At 38.9% G+C, this 21,389-nt stretch overlaps 1 protein-coding gene across 1 annotated transcript in view; it reads right to left on the bottom strand.

The window, feature by feature from the left end:
• Window positions 1-18,708, bottom strand: part of IQCM (IQ motif containing M) — a 420,783-nt gene extending 402,075 nt beyond the window's left edge. Inside the window, 3 exon segments of the mRNA XM_052655057.1 lie at window positions 1,876-2,143; window positions 4,572-4,654; window positions 18,675-18,708. Of these exon segments, the coding sequence (XP_052511017.1) occupies window positions 1,876-2,143; window positions 4,572-4,654; window positions 18,675-18,708 (385 nt within the window).
• Between the last annotated feature and the right edge of the window lie 2,681 nt (window positions 18,709-21,389).

The following is a 21,389-nucleotide window of genomic DNA, read 5'->3' as shown; positions in this document are numbered from 1 at the left end:
TGCTGGTTTTTATTACAGTCATACTATACTATAATCACCTGTTTATCCTCCTTCATCCAACTGCACACAAATTACATATATGAAATTTGAAATTCTTGAGGGCAAGAAACATGTTTTATCTCTATATCTCTCCCACAGTAAATAACTGTTGGTTGAACAATGTATGAACCCCACAATGGTTCATTTATGGCAGTGATCCCCAACATAAATCTTCAGTCTTAACCTGGTTCTTTCTAAGTAGCTCCATTTCCAACTTTCAACTGTTTATCTCCCAATGCATGTCTATTGAACAGGTCTGCAACTGAATTGGTTATCTTTCCCATTCCTGTCTCCACCTGCCCTAAATCTGCTTCTCCCTCTGAATTACCTTAATGATACCTGTTGAGTTTTCCCATCTAGAAACCTAAGTATCTTTCTTAGGGAATTCTTTGGTTAAACAAATTGGTGATAGGCAGGTTAAAAACATTAAACAGATTTCTTTCCTGTAGTATTTCTTAGAGCTTTCAATATACTAATCTTCAATATGAATCTCCAAGAAGTAAATGCATTTTTCAAACTTATCTAACCAAAGAACCCTTGTGTCAAGGAGAATCACTCATGACTAGTGTTCTGAATACTACACTGAGAAACACTGCAATAAATCCCTCCTGGACACTTCATGCTTCACTCCTGCCCTACTTTAGGCCCTGCCATCTTTCATGTGGACCATCTCTTTCCTGGGCAGCCTCCTCTCATCTCTTTCTGCCACCATTCTCTCCACAGGCTCTACTGCCAGTTTTATTTTTCTTGACAGAAAGAAGTAGTCATACTTCACTCCTTCCCCTTCTCCCAGCTTTAATATCATTGGCTCTTGAATACACATGGGTCAACTCCTGGGTCTGCTATTATAATCGCATCAAAACCTAGTCTCACCCATCTCCGCAACTTCATTTCTTACCAAATCTCTCCTTCCCCAAGACATATCACTTTCTATTGTCCTTTGGCTCTTCCACTGATCCAAATGGCCTCTCCTGTTCCTACTTACCTTTAATGAACTTCTCCTTAAAACCCATTTCTAATGAGATCTCGTCTGAGAAATTTTCCCTCTGGTATCTGGTTGGTTACTCCTCAGTGCCTCCATAATCACTTGCACCAACTGTATATGTCAGCAGTTGTCAGAATAAGAAGTTACCCAAATATTTGTCCCTGCCACTACTCTCTGAGCCTTTTAAACTTTGTGTTTCCAACTCCTAACACACTGCCTGACACAGGGCAGGCACTCATTGAGTGAAAAAAATTCAAATGAATGAATAACATAGTAAGCAATAACAAAAGAGGGAAATGTAGATGAAGTTATGAAAGTTTATAACTAGAAATGTATTTTGAGAGGTCATTTATTCTGGCCAGGAAAACACATTAGTCTCAAAAAACAGTATTACTCTGCTTAAATAGACCTCCAGGTTCTACTTTACTGAAATCCTAATGAAGAAGAAACCTTTACCACAATAGGTCCTAAAGGAAACTATAGCTCCCCCAAATCCTTTTACGGTCTTGGGGTAACATCCTCATGAATAGCTCACCTACCCTAGCTACCCCACTCAACAACAGACCCCAGAGCCATGAGCCTCTGCCTGCTCTAGGAACTGTGTCTACTGGAAGAAGTGATCAACCCATTCTGTTCCTCTGCATTCCTCTTTCCATGAGGATGCCTTCTTTTCACCTTCTGGTGGCTCCCAGAGGTTAGCAACTCTTCCAATCATGCCTCTCTACCTTTCACTGCTAGCATTTAAAATGTGGGGTTTTGTTTAAATGTAGACATTTCATTACAAGCACATCATGAGCAAATAATTCTGCCTGATGGCTTGCTGAACTTCTTTGCTTCACCAAAAAACTTACCTTTCACAATTAGATCTATAGGCTCCTTGTGTTTCTTTTTTATATTAAAAATGTGTGGCTCATGGAAAGCAGTCCGTTGTGGAAGCTCCTCAGAAGGTCTACTTTTGGAACGGTCCTTGGGAAAACAAATCCTTTTGTATACTGCCTGAAGTTCTTGGACCGCATCAAGTGTTTCCTTTTTTTTTATCTCCAAAGGTATGAATTTGGTAGATTTTGGTTTCTGATGCTTATTTCTGAAGACATTTATAGAAGTACTTGGAACTTTATTCTATAAACAAAAATAAATTTAATTAAATTTAACTGTATAAAACTAGGTAATAAATTTGTTAATAAATTAATAAAAATTATACCCACTAAATATATTTTACAAAGTACTTTACTGTATAAGACATTTACTTAAAGCACATGACAATACTCAGATAAAGTAGATGTTATCTTTCATAGTTCTCTAAAAGCCCTTAACAAGCATAAGTGTTATATTCTATTTAAAATATATATATGTAAATTTTAAAATAGTGATGCTTTCCTCAAATGTGATATTTTCTAATACAGCTTTAAAGTCAATTTTAAAATAGAAGTTTTCAAATAGACAAATAAGAATTCACTTTCAGCCATCTTTGGAGAATCTTCAAATGTCCAACAAAAAAAAGGTAACATCCTCAAAATTCTCTGTTGAATCAGAAATAACTGCTTACACATGGCCATAGGTTCTTAAGGAAAGCATATTACTAATTGGATATGTATTTTAGATCCTTGCAATCACTTACTTGCTTACTAATTTTGACTACCTTGAGTAATAGAAAATAATATAGTCCCAGGTCTCTGATAGGCAGTTATCCAAACAATTATAATTGTTCTAGTCTAGTAATTCTCTAGCCCACAGATAAGGCTATGGCTCTTCTCCGCACAAGAAAAGGTTCAGACAAAGTAAATAGATGCCAACTCAAAATGCCAATAAGGAGGTTTCAGTACACTGGTATTACAATTTACCAAGCAACCAAATGTAGGATATTGTCCTCTTATTATTAGATAAAATTCTAAAAGTAGGCGAAGGTTCTAAGGCGCAGCTATCTAACTCGGAAGAATGTAAACTTTTCATCTCACATGCTACCACTGAAATCCATACAACTTATAAGTACTTCTAATTGATTAGAGGCAAAAATTAGTAAGCAATGTTAACAGTGTTGATTACAAGATTAAAACCACCCATGGTCAGTCTCAGCCTACAGGACCATTCAAAACAAGCATGTGTAAAAATTATAACCCTTCATGTACTGGCTATTTTAAATGATGCTGCAATGAACACTGGGGGTGCATGTGTCTTTTGGAATTATGGTTTTCTCAGGGTATATGCTCTGTAGTGGAGCTGCTGAGTCATATGGTAGCAACCTAAATGTCCATTGACAGATGAATGGATAAAGATGTGATACATATATACAATGGAATATTACTTAGTCATAAAAGAAACAATATTGGGTCATTTATAGAGACATGGATGGAACTAGGATCTGTCATACAGAGAAAAGTAAGTCAGAAAGAGAAAAACAAATATATTAATGTGCAAGTGTGCAATCTAGGGAAATGGTACAGATGAACATATTTTCAGGACAGGAATAACCCAGAAGTACAGAATGGATTGGTGGACACAGAGTAGACGAGGAGGAATAAGTTGGGAGATAGGACTGAAGTATATGCACTGCCATGTGTAAAATAGATAGCTAGTCGGAACGTGCTCGGTAGCACAGGGGGCTCAGCTTGGTGCTCTGTGGTGACCAAAGGTGGGGATGGGATGGGAGAAGCTCAAGAAGGAGCAGATATATGTGGACATAAAGCTGATTCTCTCTATCATACAGCAGAAACACAATTTTAAAAAGTATATAATCCTCTTCCCCCTCAACAGGAAACATGGAAAAAGTTAAAATATTATTTTAAAATATGTTTTTTTTCTTTAAAAAAATATTCAAAAGAGAGAACAGTGTGGCACACAGTAAACCATCCTAGATCTCCTTCTCTCCTCCGTCTCCCCAAAGGGCCATCTGTCACAGCAGCCACTGCTCCCCAAAGTTCCCATCTCCTCTCTGGGTGCTTGCCTCCAAAATTTCATCCTGCACCCTTTTCTCCTATCTCTTTGCCACCCCTTCCCCTTTCATTCCTCCCCACCAGTCTATGCCATTAAGCAATTACTTATTGAGCCAGGCACAAGACTCGCTGCTAGGGATGCAACATTTAAACAAGACAGCTACTGCCCTCAAGGAACAATCAGACTGGTACACAGTCCTAATACAAAGTGATGTGGAAAAAGATACAGGTGAGTATGTCATGCTGGCGGCGTAGGAGGGACACATCTCACAGTGTGTTTTCTAGTTTAGCTTCATTTAACAGTGTTTAAAGAGGGATATTAACTTGAGATATTTAAGCCAAAAACTTCCATTGTAATTCAACAACAGAAAACATTAAAAATTAAGTTAAATGTACAAACTGAACATATATGTAATTAAATAACCTGTAGAGCTGAAAAATCTTTTACTTTTAAATGCAACCTGAAATCAATTTTTATAGCTAGTAAGGATTTCATTTGCTCTTCTGTCCAAAATCTATTAGGGTTCATGCAATCATTTGTAACAATTGTTGTAGTATACAAAAATTGTTATTAGTTTCCTGAAAAATACGATGTTAGTTAAATTCAAAACACTAACCTCATTTATTTTCTTATGATGTTGAGCAATGAGAGTTTTTGCTTCTTGAAAAAAATCTTGCTTGGGAATCTCTAATATAGAAACTGAAATAGAAATAGAGAAATGGTTTACTTTTTTAATGTAATCAATGTACTTTCTTAACCAAAAATGGCAAAACTATGAAACTGAAGTTTGGAAAGTTATGAATCTTGCAGGATATTATAAAATGTGAATTACGTAAGTGTATGTTAGAATGCAAAAAAAGTTAACATAATGTTCCTTCAATGCAATATTTCACTTAAATTAGCTTACAATGGTCAGAATGTTAGATTATCCTAAGTCCAGGGAGATCAAAGAAAACACACAGAATTGAAATCTCCTTTAGCTCTGAAAGCTTTTAAATATAGAAGACACAAATGATTTGAATACACAAGTTATTAGTAAGTCTATCCAAGTTTTATATCTGATGACTAATTAATATGACTGTACATTTCTTCAAGAGTATTTACCTTATAATTTGATAACATTATAACTGAAAAATAAAACTCAAAAGTTTAAGTTAATTTAGTAGAAATAGCACTGAAATAAAAAATATATATATCTTCAAGTCGGTAGCATTATAATAACTATTTTCCTAAGATTCTTATTCATTTTACCCAGAGCTATGTATAGAGTTCTATAAAGTGAATTCACTCAGTCATGTCTGACTCTTTGTGACCCCATGGACTGTAGCCCACCAGGCTCCTCCATCCATGGGATTTTCCAGGCATGAAGACTGGAGTGGGTTGTCATTTCCTTCTCCAGGAGATCTTCCTGACCCAGGGACTGAATCCAGGTATCCCAGATTGTAGGCAGATGCTTTACCGTCTGAGTCACCAGGGAAGTCATAGAATTCTATAGCAGGTACATAAAACATATCATCTTAACTAGTCTTGTCTAAGATTTTCTCCTTATATATTTCCTCTACCGTTAGCTGATTTTGAAGTTTATAAGTGTTTCTTGGCTTTCTTCTCTTACCCTAGACACAGCAAAATTTCAATATATTACTTATCAAATCAGCTTTTCAGTCTGGCCAGCATGCTCCCTATTTCTTTAACTACATACCTCCTTTAAGAAACCTTAGGATCAAGATTTTCTCTTCTTTTCACCTACTCAAATTTTAAGCATTTAGAAACTCCATCTTCATGCAGATTAATGACCCACAGAGATGTTATGGGGAGGGAGGTGGGAGGGGGGTTCATGTTTGGGAACACATGTAAGAATTAAAGATTTTAAAATTGAAAAAAAAATACTGAAAAAAAAACATAATAAGATAATATCTTAGTCTGTGTGGGCTGATACAACAAAGTATCAGAGACTGGGTAGCTTGTAAACAACAGAAATTTATTTCTCTCCATTATGGAAGCTGCAAGTCCAAGATTAGGATTGGCAGTATGGTCAGGGAAGGGCCCTCTTCCTGGTCAAAGACATCTACTTGTATCCTTACTTGGTGGAAGGGAGTAGGAAGGTCTCCAGGGCCTCTTTTATATAAGCACTCATCATGACCTAATCACCTCCCACCAAAGACCTCAACCCCTAATACCAACGTCACATTGTGCATTAGGATTTCATCATATGAATTTTAGGGGGACACAAACATTGAGACCAAAGCAGATACTACCACATGCTCACCAGTGGCTAAAATGAAAAAGACTGGTAACAGCCAATGTTGATGAGGCAGTGAACCTGCTGGAACCTCATGTGTCATCGGTGGAAATACCAAATAGAAATAGGATAAATAGTTTGGAAAAGCTATGGCAGTTTCTTATATACACCTAATATACACCTTCCCTGCAACTGAGCGATCCCACTCCTAGGTATTTTCCAAAGAGAATGAAACATGTATTTACAAAAGACTTATACAAGAATGTTCACAGCAGCTATATTCATAATAGACTCAAATTGGAAACAGCCAGATGGGGATCAACAAGAGAACAGCAGACAAACTGGTATATCATACAATGAAATACGACTAAGCAACCAAAAAGGATCAAACTACCGACATACATCACAACATGAGTGGATCTCAAAATCATTATGTTATATAAGCAAAAACATTATGTCAAAAAAGCAAATACTATATGCTTCTACTTAAATAAAGTTCTAGTGGAAATATAGCTACTACATAGGAGAAAAACCCAGAACAGTGATCTTCAAGGCTCACTGAGAAGGGACATGAAAGAAATTTCCAGGGAGATGACAATGTTCTATATCTTCATACACAATAGATTACACAGGTACGTTATCATAACTCAGTGAATGTATATTAAGATCTCTGCTTTTCATTGTTGTACATTTTACATTAAAAGAAAACTATTTAAAAATATTGAATTCTGACTAAGGCTATGTATGTTGCTTGATGGATAAATATGTGATAAATCAAATAACATAAAATATGATTGGTGACTAAAGCAACTAGAAAAGGAAGAATTAGGGAACCCCAGAGTTAGTAGAAGGAAAGAAACCTTAAAAATTAGGGCAGAAATAAATGCAAAAGAAACAAAAGAGACCATAGCAAAAATCAACAAACCCAAAAGCTGGTTCTTTGAAAGGATAAATAAAATTGACAAACCATTAGCCAGACTCATCTAGAAGCAAAGACAGAAAAATCAAATCAATAAAATTAGAAATGAAAATGGAGAGATCACAACAGACAACACAGAAATACAAAGGATCATAAGAGACTACTATCAGCAGTTGTATGCCAATAAAATGGAAACAACGTGGAAGAAATGGACAAATTCTTAGAAAAGTACAACTTTCCAAAACTGAACCAGGAAGAAATAGAAAATCTTAACAGACCCATCACAAGCACGGAAGTTGAAACTGTAATCAGAAATCTTCCAGCAAACAAAAGCCCAGGTCCAGATGGCTTCACAGCTGAATTCTACCAAAAATTTAGAGAAGAGCTAACACCTATCCTACTCAAGCTCTTCCAGAAAATTGCAGAGGAAGGTAAACTTCCAAACTCATTCTATGAGGCCACCATCACCCTAATACCAAAACCGGACAAAGATGCCACAAAAAAAAGAAAACTACAGGCCAATATCACTGATGAACATAGATGCAAAAATCCTCAACAAAATTCTAGCAATCAGGATCCAACAACACATTAAAAAGATCATACACCATGACCAAGTGGGCTTTATCCCAGGGATGCAAGGATTCTTCAATATCCGCAAATCAATCAATGTAATTCACCACATTAACAAATTGAAAAATAAAAGCCATATGATTATCTCAATAGATGCAGAGAAGGCCTTTGAAAAATTCAACATCCATTTATGATAAAAACTCTCCAGAAAGCAGGAATAGAAGGAACATACCTCAACATAATAAAAGCTATATATGACAAACACACAGCAAACATTATCCTCAATGGTGAAAAATTGAAAGCATTTCCCCTAAAGTCAGGAACAAGACAAGGGTGCCCACTTTCACCGCTACTATTCAACATAGTTCTGGAAGTTTTGGCCACAGCAATCAGAGCAGAAAAAGAAATAAAAGGAATCCAAATTGGAAAAGAAGAAGTAAAACTTTCACTGTTTGCAGATGACATGATCCTCTACATAGAAAACCCTAAAGACTCCACCAGAAAATTACTAGAGCTAATCAATGAATATAGTAAAGTTGCAGGATATAAAATCAACACACAGAAATCCCTTGCATTCCTATACACTAATAATGAGAAAGTAGAAAAAGAAATCAAGGAAACAATTCCATTCACCATTGCAACGAAAAGAATAAAATACTTAGGAATATATCTACCTAAAGAAACTAAAGACCTATATATAGAAAACTATAAAACACTGATGAAAGAAATCAAGAGGACACTAATAGATGGAGAAATATACCATGTTCATGGATCAGAAGAATCAATATAGTGAAAATGAGGATACTACCCAAAGCAATTTACAAATTCAATGCAATCCCTATCAAGCTACCAGCCATATTTTTCACAGAACTAGAACAAATAATTTCAAGATTTGTATGGAAATACAAAAAACCTCGAATAGCCAAAGCAATCTTGAGAAAGAAGAATGGAACTGGAGGAATCAACTTGCCTGACTTCAGGCTCTACTACAAAGCCACAGTCATCAAGACAGTATGGTACTGGCACAAAGACAGAAATATAGATCAATGGAACAAAATAGAAAGCCCAGAGATCAATCCACACACCTATGGACACCTTATCTTTGACAAAGGAGGCAAGAATATACAATGGAGTAAAGACAATCTCTTTAACAAGTGGTGCTGGGAAAACTGGTCAACCACTTGTAAAAGAATGAAACTAGAACACTTTCTAACACCGCACATGAAAATAAACTCAAAATGGATTAAAGATCTAAATGTAAGACCAGAAACTATAAAACTCCTAGAGGAGAACATAGGCAAAACACTCTCAGACATAAATCACAGCAGGATCCTCTATGATCCACCTCCCAGAATACTGGAAATAAAAGCAAAAATAAACAAATGGGATCTAATTAAAATTAAAAGCTTCTGCAAAACAAAGGGAAATAGAAGCAAGGTGAAAAGACAGCCTTCTGAATGGGAGAAAATAACAGCAAATGAAGCAACTGACAAACAACTAATCTCAAAAATACACAAGCAACTTATGCAGCTCAATTCCAGAAAAATAAATGACCCAATCAAAAAATGGGCCAAAGAACTAAATAGACATTTCTCCAAAGAAGACATATGGATGGCTAACAAACACATGAAAAGATGCTCAACATCACTCATTATTAGAGAAATGCAAATCAAAACCACAATGAGATACCACTTCACACCAGTCAGAATGGCTGCGATCCAAAAATCTGCAAGCAATAAATGCTGGAGAGGGTGTGGAGAAAAGGGAACCCTCCTACACTGTTGGTGGGAATGCAAACTAGTACAACCACTATGGAAAACAGTGTGGAGATTCCTTAAAAACTTGCAAATAGAACTGCCATATGACCCAGCAATCCCACTGCTGGGCATACACACCGAGGAAACCAGAATTGAAAGAGACACATGTACCCCAATGTTCATCGCAGCACTGTTTATAATAGCCAGGACATGGAAACAACCTAGATGTCCATCAGCAGATGAATGGATAAGAAAGCTGGGGTACATATACACAATGGAGTATTACTCAGCTGTTAAAAAGAATACATTTGAATCAGTTCTGACGAGATGGATGAAACTGGAGCCGATTATACAGAGTGAAGTAAGCCAGAAAGAAAAACACCAATACAGTATACTGACACATATATATGGAATTTAGAAAGATGGTAATGATGACCCTGTATGCAAGACAGTCAAAAAGACACAGATGTGTATAGCGGACTTTTGGACTCAGAGGGAGAGGGAGAGGGTAGGATGATTTGGGAGAATGGCATTGAAACATGTATACTATCATGTAAGAATCGAATCGCCAGTCTATGTCCGATGAAGGATACAGCATGCTTGGGGCTGGTGCATGAGGATGACCCAGAGGGATGTTTGGGGAGGGAGGTGGGAGGGGGGTTCATGTTTGGGAATGCATGTACACCCGTGGTGGATTCATGCCAATGTATGGCAAAACCAATACAGTATTGTAAAGTAAAATAAAGTAAAAATAAAAAGTAAAAAAAATATATGAATGGTGAGCACTGGGTTGTAGGCCTATGGGTATTGATTTTAAATTCTTTCAAGCTTGCTAGATGTTTGAAAATTTCATAATGAAACACTGGAGTAAACTCTTTATTCCTTCACAAAATTTCCCCTTGTTTTTCACCATGCAGACTCATGGGCCACCGGCCACTCTTACTTTGGGGCAGTGATACCCTGAGGAGGGAGATCCAAGCAGTGAATGGGAGGAACAGCTAGACTCTTGACTCATTTAAACAGTGCTGTATTAAGAGAGAAAGCATCTACTAAGATATCCCATCATTGGGATGAGGCTGTCACTTTGCAGTTATTAAAGAAAGGGCATCTCCCTTTGCTCTCTGTCTTCTCCCCTCCACCTTCTCTTACCCATGGAAAGTATGTAAAGTCGTCACCAAATTAAAATCTCCCTGCACTCCCACATTTGCCACTGTATCTGCTCACATTCAGGGCTGCCTACATATTTCTAAGGACAATGACTGATAGATTTTTTTCTTCTTTGCAAAAGTAGTTGTCAAGACTTCATGCACACACTTGTGAAGAAGTGGACATACATTCGAATAAATTGGAACAGAAAGTCACATGTAAATCACAAAATGGTTCATATAAATGTCACCATTCCAAGTCATAGGATGCAGTGTCTTCACATCTAAGAGATAGGAGTTAAGGATTAAAATTGTCTCTTATACCAAGTTTCAACTGAAATCTATTTTGAAGGGGCTTTTAACCAGACCACTTAGGTCCCAGTTCAAAGGCAGTGATCTGTTCCAAGGTGTGACTCCACAAACTGTCCTCTTTTTTTTCCCCTCTCAAGACAACCTTTCCTCCTTTAATTTCCTTCCTCTAATCAAAACTCCCCTACAACTACTTATAATTACAATATTGTCATGTGTCATACATGGCAAACAATATTCATGTATTAATATGTAAAATGATTAAGTCATTAGTTTTTGGTGAAAATGTATATTCATAAAAGCCATTGCATTTTCATTCCACAGAAGACCTTAGAGATGATCTCATCTTCATTTTCAGGGAAAGCTCTGAGACACAGGGAGGCCAAACACCTTCTAAAGTCAGTCATGCTGGAAGCCCACAAGGTGCTGGTCTCCAGAATTGCTTGCTGTTTTTTGGTTTGGGGTTTTGTTTTTTTTAAACACATCTGCTGCTGCTGCTGCTGCTAAGTCACTTCAGTCGTGTCCAACTTTGTGCGACCCCATAGACAGTAGCCCACCAGGCTCCCCTGTCCCTGGGATTCTCCAGGGAAGAACACTGGAGTGGGTTGCCATTTCCTTCTCCAATGCATGAAAGTGAAAAGCAAAAGTGAAGTCGCTCAGTAGTGTCCAACTCTTTGCGACCCCATGGACTGCAGCCTACCAGGCTCCTCCGCTCATGGAATTTCCCAGGCAAGAGTACTGCCACTTTTCCTAATTATCACACAGTCCTTGTGAGTTCTGGAGACTCCTTTGAGGTATGGCTGGTCACTCTAGTGGAGTACTCACATTTCATTGACATTTTCTGCTAAAACTGAGTATATACATCCACCCAGAATTGATATGTTGAAAGTCAATGCCCAATGTGATAGTATTTTGAGGTGGGGCTTTGGATAAGTGATTAGGCCATGAGAGCAGAGCCTCGTGACTGGGATTAGTGCCGTTATAAAAGAGAACCGGAGAGCTAGATAGCCCCCTTCCACCATCTGAGTATTATGGTGAGATGCCGGGAGCCAGTGTGAGGAATCCCGCCCATGACAAGGTCATGAGGAAGGAAGCTGACATACGCAAGGCGTGCTCAGACTTCAGGGGCCCCTCTGGAAATTCCTAAGCATGTACCCCAACAAAAATCTGCCGGTTTTTGTGCTCTGCTCTTCCACTCTTCTGACATTCTCTGGAAAAAGTCAATTCAGGGCTTTAGTCTTCTGCATTTGAAAGAGTGTTTCAATCCAAAAGCCCCTCTGATGGCTTTCTAGCCTGCCTGCAGGACTCGTACAGCTGCACGTGTGATTGTTTGAGGCCTCCTGACCGCAGGAGGCACAGGAAGCTTAAAACATCCTAGGAATATAGGGGCTTCGGGAGTCAAAATCATTAGAATAGGACTGATTAAAGGTTTCATTTGTTGAGTCAATGCTTGCTGCTGAATTTTCATATCCTTTATTTTTAGATATAGTTGGTATATACAAAAACAAGTCGTAGACCTTGTATTAGCAACATTAGATCTTTGAGTTAAGTACCTTCTTTGTTATAACCCACTGCGCCTTTGTTCTATAGAGATGTAACTTTAGCGCTTTAAGGAGATGTAGATTAAAGAAAAACACTTCAGGAGAAACAAAATTAACATTCATTAAGGAAGAGAGCCAAAAAGTGTTAACAAGCCTCTTGGCCAGAAGATAATGTAAATCACCTGAGACCTTTTGTATACAAAATGATATACAGAAAGAGTCTGGGTTGTGAACGCTACATAATTTTGTGTTACCCATTGATCTGCATGTTTTATCAAAAGCATAAAAGGCCTTCTGAACAATAAAGGATGGGACCAGCTTCTCGGACCAGCTTCTCGGACCAGTTTCTCGAACTAGTCTCTCGGCCTGGTTTCTTGGGAATCTGGCTCCCCCCACCGTGTCTCTCTCTCTCTCTTCTTCTCTCCCTTTCCCTCTCTCTGCTCTTTACTTTAATTTCAGGCTGAATCTCAACCTGGGGCGCGGAGGCTCGCCAGGTCTACTTACTTGCCCTGGCTGTTAAGACCTGTGCGAAAGGGAGCTTAAGGCGAGGCACCCTTAGATATTCAAGCGGGCGCCGGTGGCCCAACGTAGATGGTGCAAATTCCTTGTCTGGAATTTTATTGGTCTTCCGCGTAAACCAAGCTATTCAGCCCTCTTCCTCCACTTAATCTTCCTACTGCACTATAGTTTCTTAATCTAATCTTATATCAATCAATAAACAAGTCTTTCCACGCCAACGCCGTCCACCCTTCGAATTCCCTGGATCCACCGGGGCTGGACCACGGCAGTGAGAAGACATTCATTAATGAGGGGGCAGGCCTTCACCAAACCTCAGATCTGCTGATGCCATGATCATGGACTTCCCACCCTCTAGAACCATGAGAAATGAATTTTTATTATCTATAAACCACCCACATTATGATATTCTGCTGCAGCATCCTGAACAGATTAAGACATTTTCATGTCAAGCCAGCAATCATTCTGCCCCTCTTGTAATGTGCTGAGAGAGCCATTCTGCTTCCTCTTTCATGACTAAAACTTAGCCTTTGACAGCAGAGCTTAAATTCCCAAGGCAGCATTGTCTTCCTCGCTGGGCTCCTTGTTGACCAGTGTGTTCAGTATTTACCATCAGAACAAGGCCTGGGATCTTCCTAAAGGGGCAGAGAAGGGCAGCCACCAAGAATGACTTCACACAGATCTAGAGATCATCCTACCAAAGATATGGGCACCTTGACTCCAAATGAGCAGTCCTGGGCCCTCACTGTCATCTAAGGTCCTGAGGCAGCTGTTATGATCTTCTCACATTACTAAAAGTAGCCTTTGAACCAAAGAGTTAAATACTGATGGCATCACAAGACAAGTCATATCTCAAAGCCTCAGAAAAGGCAAAGATACTGTGTTCTTTATTTTTATAATATCCAAGGATAGGTATATGTTCAACAAATGAATCTAAAATTGCAAGAAATTAAACAACTTTGATGTTAAGAATTCATCCAGTTAATAATATTTGAGGCTTTTGTTTCTTTGTTCACAATGGGATAAGTATGTAAGCATGCAGCTTTTATATGCTCAAGTGTGCATTATAACTTCAATTATTAAAAGGGAGCTGTCAAGGTCTCCTCCCTCTCTGTTTAAAAAAAAAAAAAGTCTGTCATTAAAGCTCTATTTGAAAATACATATTCACACCATATAAAATGATTTTTAAGAGCTCTCATTCCTAAGTTGTACTATTTTGCTCTGAATTTCAATTTGTTCATGAACTATATTTTATTGTTCTTAAACCTTCATTTTCTCACTTGTAAAATAGAGATAATAATAATAATACATATTGCACAAAATTGTTTTGAAGATTACAGTGGACTGGGTTACAAAGCATTTAGCACAGGGCCTGACACATTATAAACTTTCAAATGTGACCAATTATTATTACTGTAGTTATAGTTGTATCATTTACTGTCATTGGGCTAAATTTTACCCAACAGTGTTTATATAATTAATTTCATTTATCAATTCTCATTATTTCAATAGCACAAAGATAAATTTCAACTTTCTAAATTAGTTTGAAAAAATCTGTTTTATTATAGTCCTTTTTATCCAAAACTAATTCATGAATAGGTTTGCAAATAATGAAATCTCTTCATACTTTGGTTTCAAGTTACTAAATCCCCAAAATGCAATAAAAAGTCATTATAAGTAATAATAAATATTTTATGATAAAGTTCATGAAGAGGTTGAAATAGTCATATTAAACTGATCTAAAACATGATTGTAAATATTAATATCACCATAAAGAAAGAAAATGAATCTCTAATGCCAAGTGATTTCACTAGCCTAAAATATTTTCTTACACTTATTTATCTTTTTTTAAACTCACTCGTCATATATCACCAGTTTAATGCTACTGTGATTAATAGTTCATAGAACTTCAGATTTCTCTCAATGCTTTATAGAAACTGTATAGTTGCTCTAGTTAATTTGAAGTGAAGACACCGGAAGAAGATCTAATTATGGAAACTATGACAGAGAATGAGCCACTGGCCATCTCTTGATTAAGCAAGTCTTTCATTAAGCAAGTCTTTCCTGCATCCAGAAAGACCTGGGGCCTAACAAACATGTGTTTCTTATAATCATAACAAAATAACTGCCCTTAATCACAGGATTCCCATTTTTTTCTACAAATAGGCTGCATTCTTCAGAAACTTCACAACAGTTTACTAAGAAGGTTGCCTGCACAAAGATATACGGCCATATGGCTAAGGCCCCCGTGCTTGTGTAGTCAGAGTCAGTGTCTGAATGCCTGTGCTTGATTTCACAGGTGTTAAAAAAGCAAGAAGGAAGCAAAGAAAGAAGGGTGAGTGCCAAAGAATTGATGCTTTTGAACTGTGGTGCTGGTGAAGACTCTTGGGAATCTTTCAAGGAACAGCAAGGAGATCAAACCAGTCAATCCTAAAGGAAATCAACCTTGAATATTCATTTGAAGGACTGATGCTGAAGCTCCAATACTTTGACCACATGATGCAAAGAGCTGACTCAATGGAAAAGATCCTGATGCTGGGAAAGATTGAGGGCAGGAGAAGAGGGTGACAGAAGATGAGATGGTTGGATGGCATCACCGACTGAATGGACATGAGTTTGAGCAAACTCAGGGAGATGATGAAGGACAGGGAAGCCTGGCATGTTGCAGACCACGGGGTCACAAAGACTCAGACAGGATTTAACGACTAACAAAAACAAAAAAGCACTAACTCACATTCAGTGATGGAGAAGGAAACGGCAACCCACTCCAGTATTCTTGCCTGGAAAACCCATGGAGAGAGGAGCCTGGAGGGCTACAGTCCCAAAGAGTTGGACATGACTGAAGCAACTTAGCATGCATATTCAGTAAGACTCAGTTTAGTGTGTATTTTCTAAGCATCTACTAAGTCCTAGGTGCTGTTTTGGTGCTAAACGCATTGAAATAAATAAGACGACTTAGTATCCCAGCCTTCTAGGGGCTTAGAGCCTAACACCAGAAAAACTGAAAATGAGTATCATGACATTCAGTATCATACTGTCACAGAGGCCAACATACATCACTAACACCTGCTGTTGCCAGTTCACTCAGTATGAACTTCCCTTTAAAGATAGAAGGCTTTTCACATTGTATTATTAGAGGTAAGATTTAAAACAGGAAGTATCCCAAGAGAAACAACACAATGAATCAAATCCAGACTCAGGCAGCGGTTTTAAAGTTGTGCTTCATCAATTTCACTGCCTTGGGGGCTCCTCTTTACTCAGAGCAGCTTAGACTTTATCTGTTTTACATATCTGAGCTCTTCCTAAGTTTTATTTTGTAGGAAAAACAATTCCTTGGCTAAAAATAACAAACATACAGCAAACAATTACAAAACAAACAAAGGGTTGGGGGACCAGAGAAACTTGGGAGGAGAAGGAGAGGGAAGCTAGAACTAGGAGCCTTAACTAAAGTTATGACCAACCTAGATAGTATATTCAAAAGCAGAGACATTCCTTAGCCGACTAAGATCCATCTAGTCAAGGCTATGGTTTTTCCTATGGTCATGTATGGATGTGAGAGTTGGACTGTGAAGAAGGCTGAGCACCGAAGAACTGATGCTTTTAAACTGTGGTATTGGAGAAGACTCTTGAGAGTCCTTTGGACTGCAAGGAGATCCAACCAGTCCATTCTGAAGGAGATCAATCCTGGGATTTCTTTGGAAGGAATGATGCTGAAGCTGAGGCTCCAATACTTTGGCCACCTCATGCGAAGAGTTGACTCACTGGAAAAGACTGATGCTGGGAGGGATTGGGGGCAGGAGGAGAAGGGGACGACAGAGGATGAGATGGCTGGATGGCATCAGGGACTCGATGGACGTGAATCTGAGTGAACTCTGGGAGTTGGTGATAGATAGGGAGGCCTGGTGTGCTGCGATTCATGGGGTCGCAAAGAGCCGGACACGACTGAGCGACTGAACTGAACTGAACTGAACACAGAGCTGTAGAAACTAGAAAGTGAAGAAATGCCCTGAGAGACACCTCCAATAAAATAGTTTACATTCAATTCCATGACCTTTAAGTGAAGAAAACAAAATTTATTTCTAACTTCTTTTGAGAAAGAATCTTAAAATCAAGCAAAATCTAAATTTCAAGTGGCATATGGCTTTTCATCATCTAAAATCTACATTCAACAATTTTTTCCACAATCCATGCTGCATTAAGACTCAACTTTTCAATTTTAACTTAAAGGCATTCTGTTGTCTCTTATAGATACAAGGTTACTCACTTCCCCAATTGTATTCTCCTTAAGCAAAGTGTCTTATTCTCTTTGCAACAATGAATGATTAATAACTATGTTATGTACCTCAGGGAGACTTTACAATTTACCCTTCCTCCCCCAAAAAATCACTACATTCTCAGACTGGGGTTAGGTTGCTAAGAAGATGTAGGGGAATTCCAAGCTCATAGAAACAAGACTTCAAATCTAATTTAAGTAATTATGGGCATGACCCAAAGTCAAAGTGAAGCTCAAGAACATTCCTCCTCCACTTCCTGGATCGTCCTCCTTTTCTACCCTTTCCATCTTGAAAAATGTGCTGTATTATCCAAATAGGAAGAGTGTTAAAGTGATTCACACTGCACTCTATATTTACAACCCTGGACGGATAGATGTCAGCTGGCCTGTATCGCAAACTGCCTGGGTACAGGAGCCAAGCGAAGGTAATAACAAAACAGAAAATCTTAATCATCCCAGCTCTATGTTCAGCACCAAACGTTTCTCAATCAGGCCACATAAGCCTAAATTTAGGATTACTTGAAATGTTGCCAAGTCCAGTGGTGGTTTAGTGGCTAAGTGTCCGACTCTTGAGACCCCATGGACTGTAGCCCACCAGGCTCCTCTGTCCATTGGAATTTTAGGTAAGAATACTGGAGTTGGTCAGCATTTCCTTCTCCAGGGATCTTCCCAACCCAGGTCTCCTGCATTGCACGTAGATTCTTTACCAGCTGAGCTACCAGGGAAGCCAAATCTAGAGCAGCTCTAAATGAAGTATATTGTGTACCCCATTTCTAATTTAACATTTTCTAGTAGTCACATTTTCAAAAGTGAAGAGATGAAATTAATTTTAATAACATATAATAACTGCTATAGGATATTTTAAATAAAGCATATATAAACTATCATTTCAACATTAATCAATATTAAAAATTAACAAAATATATTCCTTTTCTTGTTCTGTCTTTAAAATCCTGTAAGTATGTTGTACTTACATACATCTCAATTCAGATGCCAAATTCGTATTAGAAATACTCTATCTCTATTTATAAAATGTCCACTTAAAAACATAGACTCACATGCCCAACCAAGTTGCTCCAAACATGCTTAAAAGTGTTCCAGTAACGGAACTATCAGGTTTTATATGGAAAGTAAATTGAATTAAAATTAAACACTCAGTTGCTTACTTTCACTAGCCACATTTCAAGCTATTCAGTCAATAGCCATACATGACCACTGAAGACTGCATCAGACAGTATATTCAGTTAAGATGAACGTGTATATGTGTCGAACGTCATATTTATGTGGAGCAACATGTGCTCTGCATCTCTCAAAAGTTGGTTATATTTAGATAAAGGGAATGAGATGGATTCTTACAGGTTTGCCAATAAAGTTAGCACTCCTGGAGTTCTTAACCAATAGAGTTGTTAAGAACCGGTCGCTGAGTTGTGAGGTAAGGACTGATACTCACTTCCCGCTTTGTCGGGTGCATCCTCTGCAGCCATGGTGGGCAGCTAGGGGGCCCTTCTCTTCTGAAGGGGAGCCTCCAATCCCTAAACACAATGACATAAAGTAACTCAGTGATGATAAATACTTATTTTTAGCTATTTCTTGTATTCATTTATGAACAGGATGAATGAATAAATTTGTTAACACATCACTCCTCTACTCAATACCTTCCCTTCCCAAAGACAATAATAAAACATCTAGCACTGGGTAGGGCTCTGGATTTTATCCAGTGCTTGTATACATATTTCCTCACTGGGTCCATACAACCCCAGAACTCTTGTCCCACTTTCAGCAGAGGTAGCAACTAGAGCTCAGAGAAGTGAAATACCTTGTCAGTGAAAAGTTACTCAGTGGTAGTACAGAACTCAAAGTCAGATCTTTGGGCCCAAGTTCTTATGCAGGCCTACCTGATTTCTCACAATTTTCAAACTAATATCAAGATAATACTTGGCACATACCTTATACCTTCTCGCCTCGAGCTTACACACTTATGCTGAGGTTTATGCTAGTTTTCCACTCAAAATGTCCTGTTCTCACATCTGTGTTTATTTATAGCCTACCTATTCTTAAAGCATAGATTCAAATCCTATCTCCAGCCTCTATCTGTTCCTCCCTTAAACTCAGTAGTTACGTTGTCCATGCCTCTCACTTGAAATGCATTATAGGCCTCTGTGTAAGGAGCTAAAAAGTCAGAGTAATAGATGAAAATGAAGTCCATAAATAGGTATAAATTAGACTCCTGCTCTGCTACCTTGCACCAAACTATACTTTATACCAATTTACTCAACCCAAGATGACAACTGCCTGGAAAGATGGTAGTGTTGTCTGGTCACTCAGTTGTGTCTGACTCTTTCCAGCCCCACAGACTGTAGCCCACAGTCTCCTCTGTCCTGGGATTTCCTAGGCAAGAACACTGAAGTGGGTTGTCAATTACTTCTCCAGGGGATCTTTGTGACCCAGGGATGGAACCCATGTCTCCTGCATTGGCAAGTGGACTCTTTACCACTGAGCCACAGAGTGGGGCCTAAGCATCTACATTTTTTAACATTTCCCAAAAGATTGAAATGTTCAGTTGGAGGAGTGAACCCCTGCCTTGTTCCTTGAACTTCATTGTTGGAAGCTCAGTGCATCACATTCCGGATGCTCAATGAAGGGTGAAAGGTCAGGCAAGGTCGGGCAGGTTGAGGCATGCCCGGGCATGTTGAGGCTTGCCCCGGGCGTGTTGAGGCATGCCCCGGAAAAGTGCCGCAGACAAGTCCCGGAGGCGGGCCGACAACCAAGCTGTCTAATCAGGTGCCGACACGGAGCCCTTGGACACCAATCACCGCTGGAGCCCTCGCTTTCTTCCTTATATGGGAGCCTGGCCCTGGCTATAAAACCCTTCCCCACCCCTCATACCTCACAGACTCCCTTCGCTTCCTTGCTCACCTGCCCCCGGGAGTTCTGCCCGAGAGCGACCGCCCAATAAAGGCCCTGATCAACGGTCCATAGGGGTGGCTCTTGCGTCCCGCGGCGTTTCTTACAAAGGGCTGATTAATGAGGTGACTGAACTGAGTGATTCTTACATTTGAAATTGTCCTTTCCTTCCAAAGGATTTTCCTGGTGGCTGAGATGGTAAAGAATCTGCCTACAATGCAGGAGAGCTCGGTTCAACCCCTGGATTGGGACGAAGCCCTGGAGAAGGAAATGGCAACCCATTCCAGTATCCTTGTCTGGAAAATCCCATGGACAGAGGAGCCTGGTGGGCTACAGTCCATGGGGTCTCAAAGAGTGGGACACAACTGAGTCACTAACACTTTCACTTCACTTCCAAAAGATTACCCAAGATGCATCACTGTTGCCCCTACAGCCAGGAAGTCAGTTCCACCAATGTACTCTGCTTTGTGCTCACATGACTTTAAAATTAGAGTAGGAATATTGAAATAGGAATATTACTGGAAAGTAAAAATAGGAAGAGTAAATGCTTTATGGAACTCCACGGAGATGCTTGTTGCAAAACTCTAAGTGTAGTTGCTCGGGTAGCTGACTAGACCATCAAACTGCAGTGAAATATTTGAAATTTGTTAAATAATTGGGGGGTTATTGGAGTAAACCTGTTAACCAGCTTTACCATATGGTAGTCATGACTCTGTAGTCACATGCTCTTAGATAAAAGGCCACAACACTTTTCCTCTGGCTTCTACCCAGAGGGGAAAAACTACTGGAGTTACAGTTTTAAAATGACAAATCTGGAACATCCAAAAATGATTAATTCTCAAATATTCAGCCTTATATCATGGGCAAGAGCAAAGAATATGTACCTCATTTGCCTAGTTCGACAAATGACTGGGTTAAATTAAAATACTGCACCTCACTTAGTAATTAACAATCAGAGCTCATCCTCTGCTCTGGCTTAAGTACTGCCTTCTCTCCATCTAAATATAAGTTGAAAATAAAGGTGTTTTGCACTCTGTCATTTTCTTGTTTTAATCTCCATAGGAATGGACTCTTCTCCAAGGCAGCTGGCTCCTCCACCTTAATTCAGTGTGCCAGCAGTGTCAGCCTGCATTAAATTGGCTGGCAAGCAAGACGTCCCACTGTCCTCTTAATGCAGAAAACCAGCCAAGCATCCTAAGGGGTGCTGGCATGGTAATGCCCCACAAGAAAAGATGATGGGGGATGGCTCTAAGACAGGAGC

The sequence above is a fragment of the Budorcas taxicolor genome, chromosome 17 (assembly GCF_023091745.1).
Source record: "Budorcas taxicolor isolate Tak-1 chromosome 17, Takin1.1, whole genome shotgun sequence".
Taxonomy (NCBI): domain Eukaryota; kingdom Metazoa; phylum Chordata; class Mammalia; order Artiodactyla; family Bovidae; genus Budorcas; species Budorcas taxicolor.
This window is presented reverse-complemented; position numbering and strand designations above follow the sequence as displayed.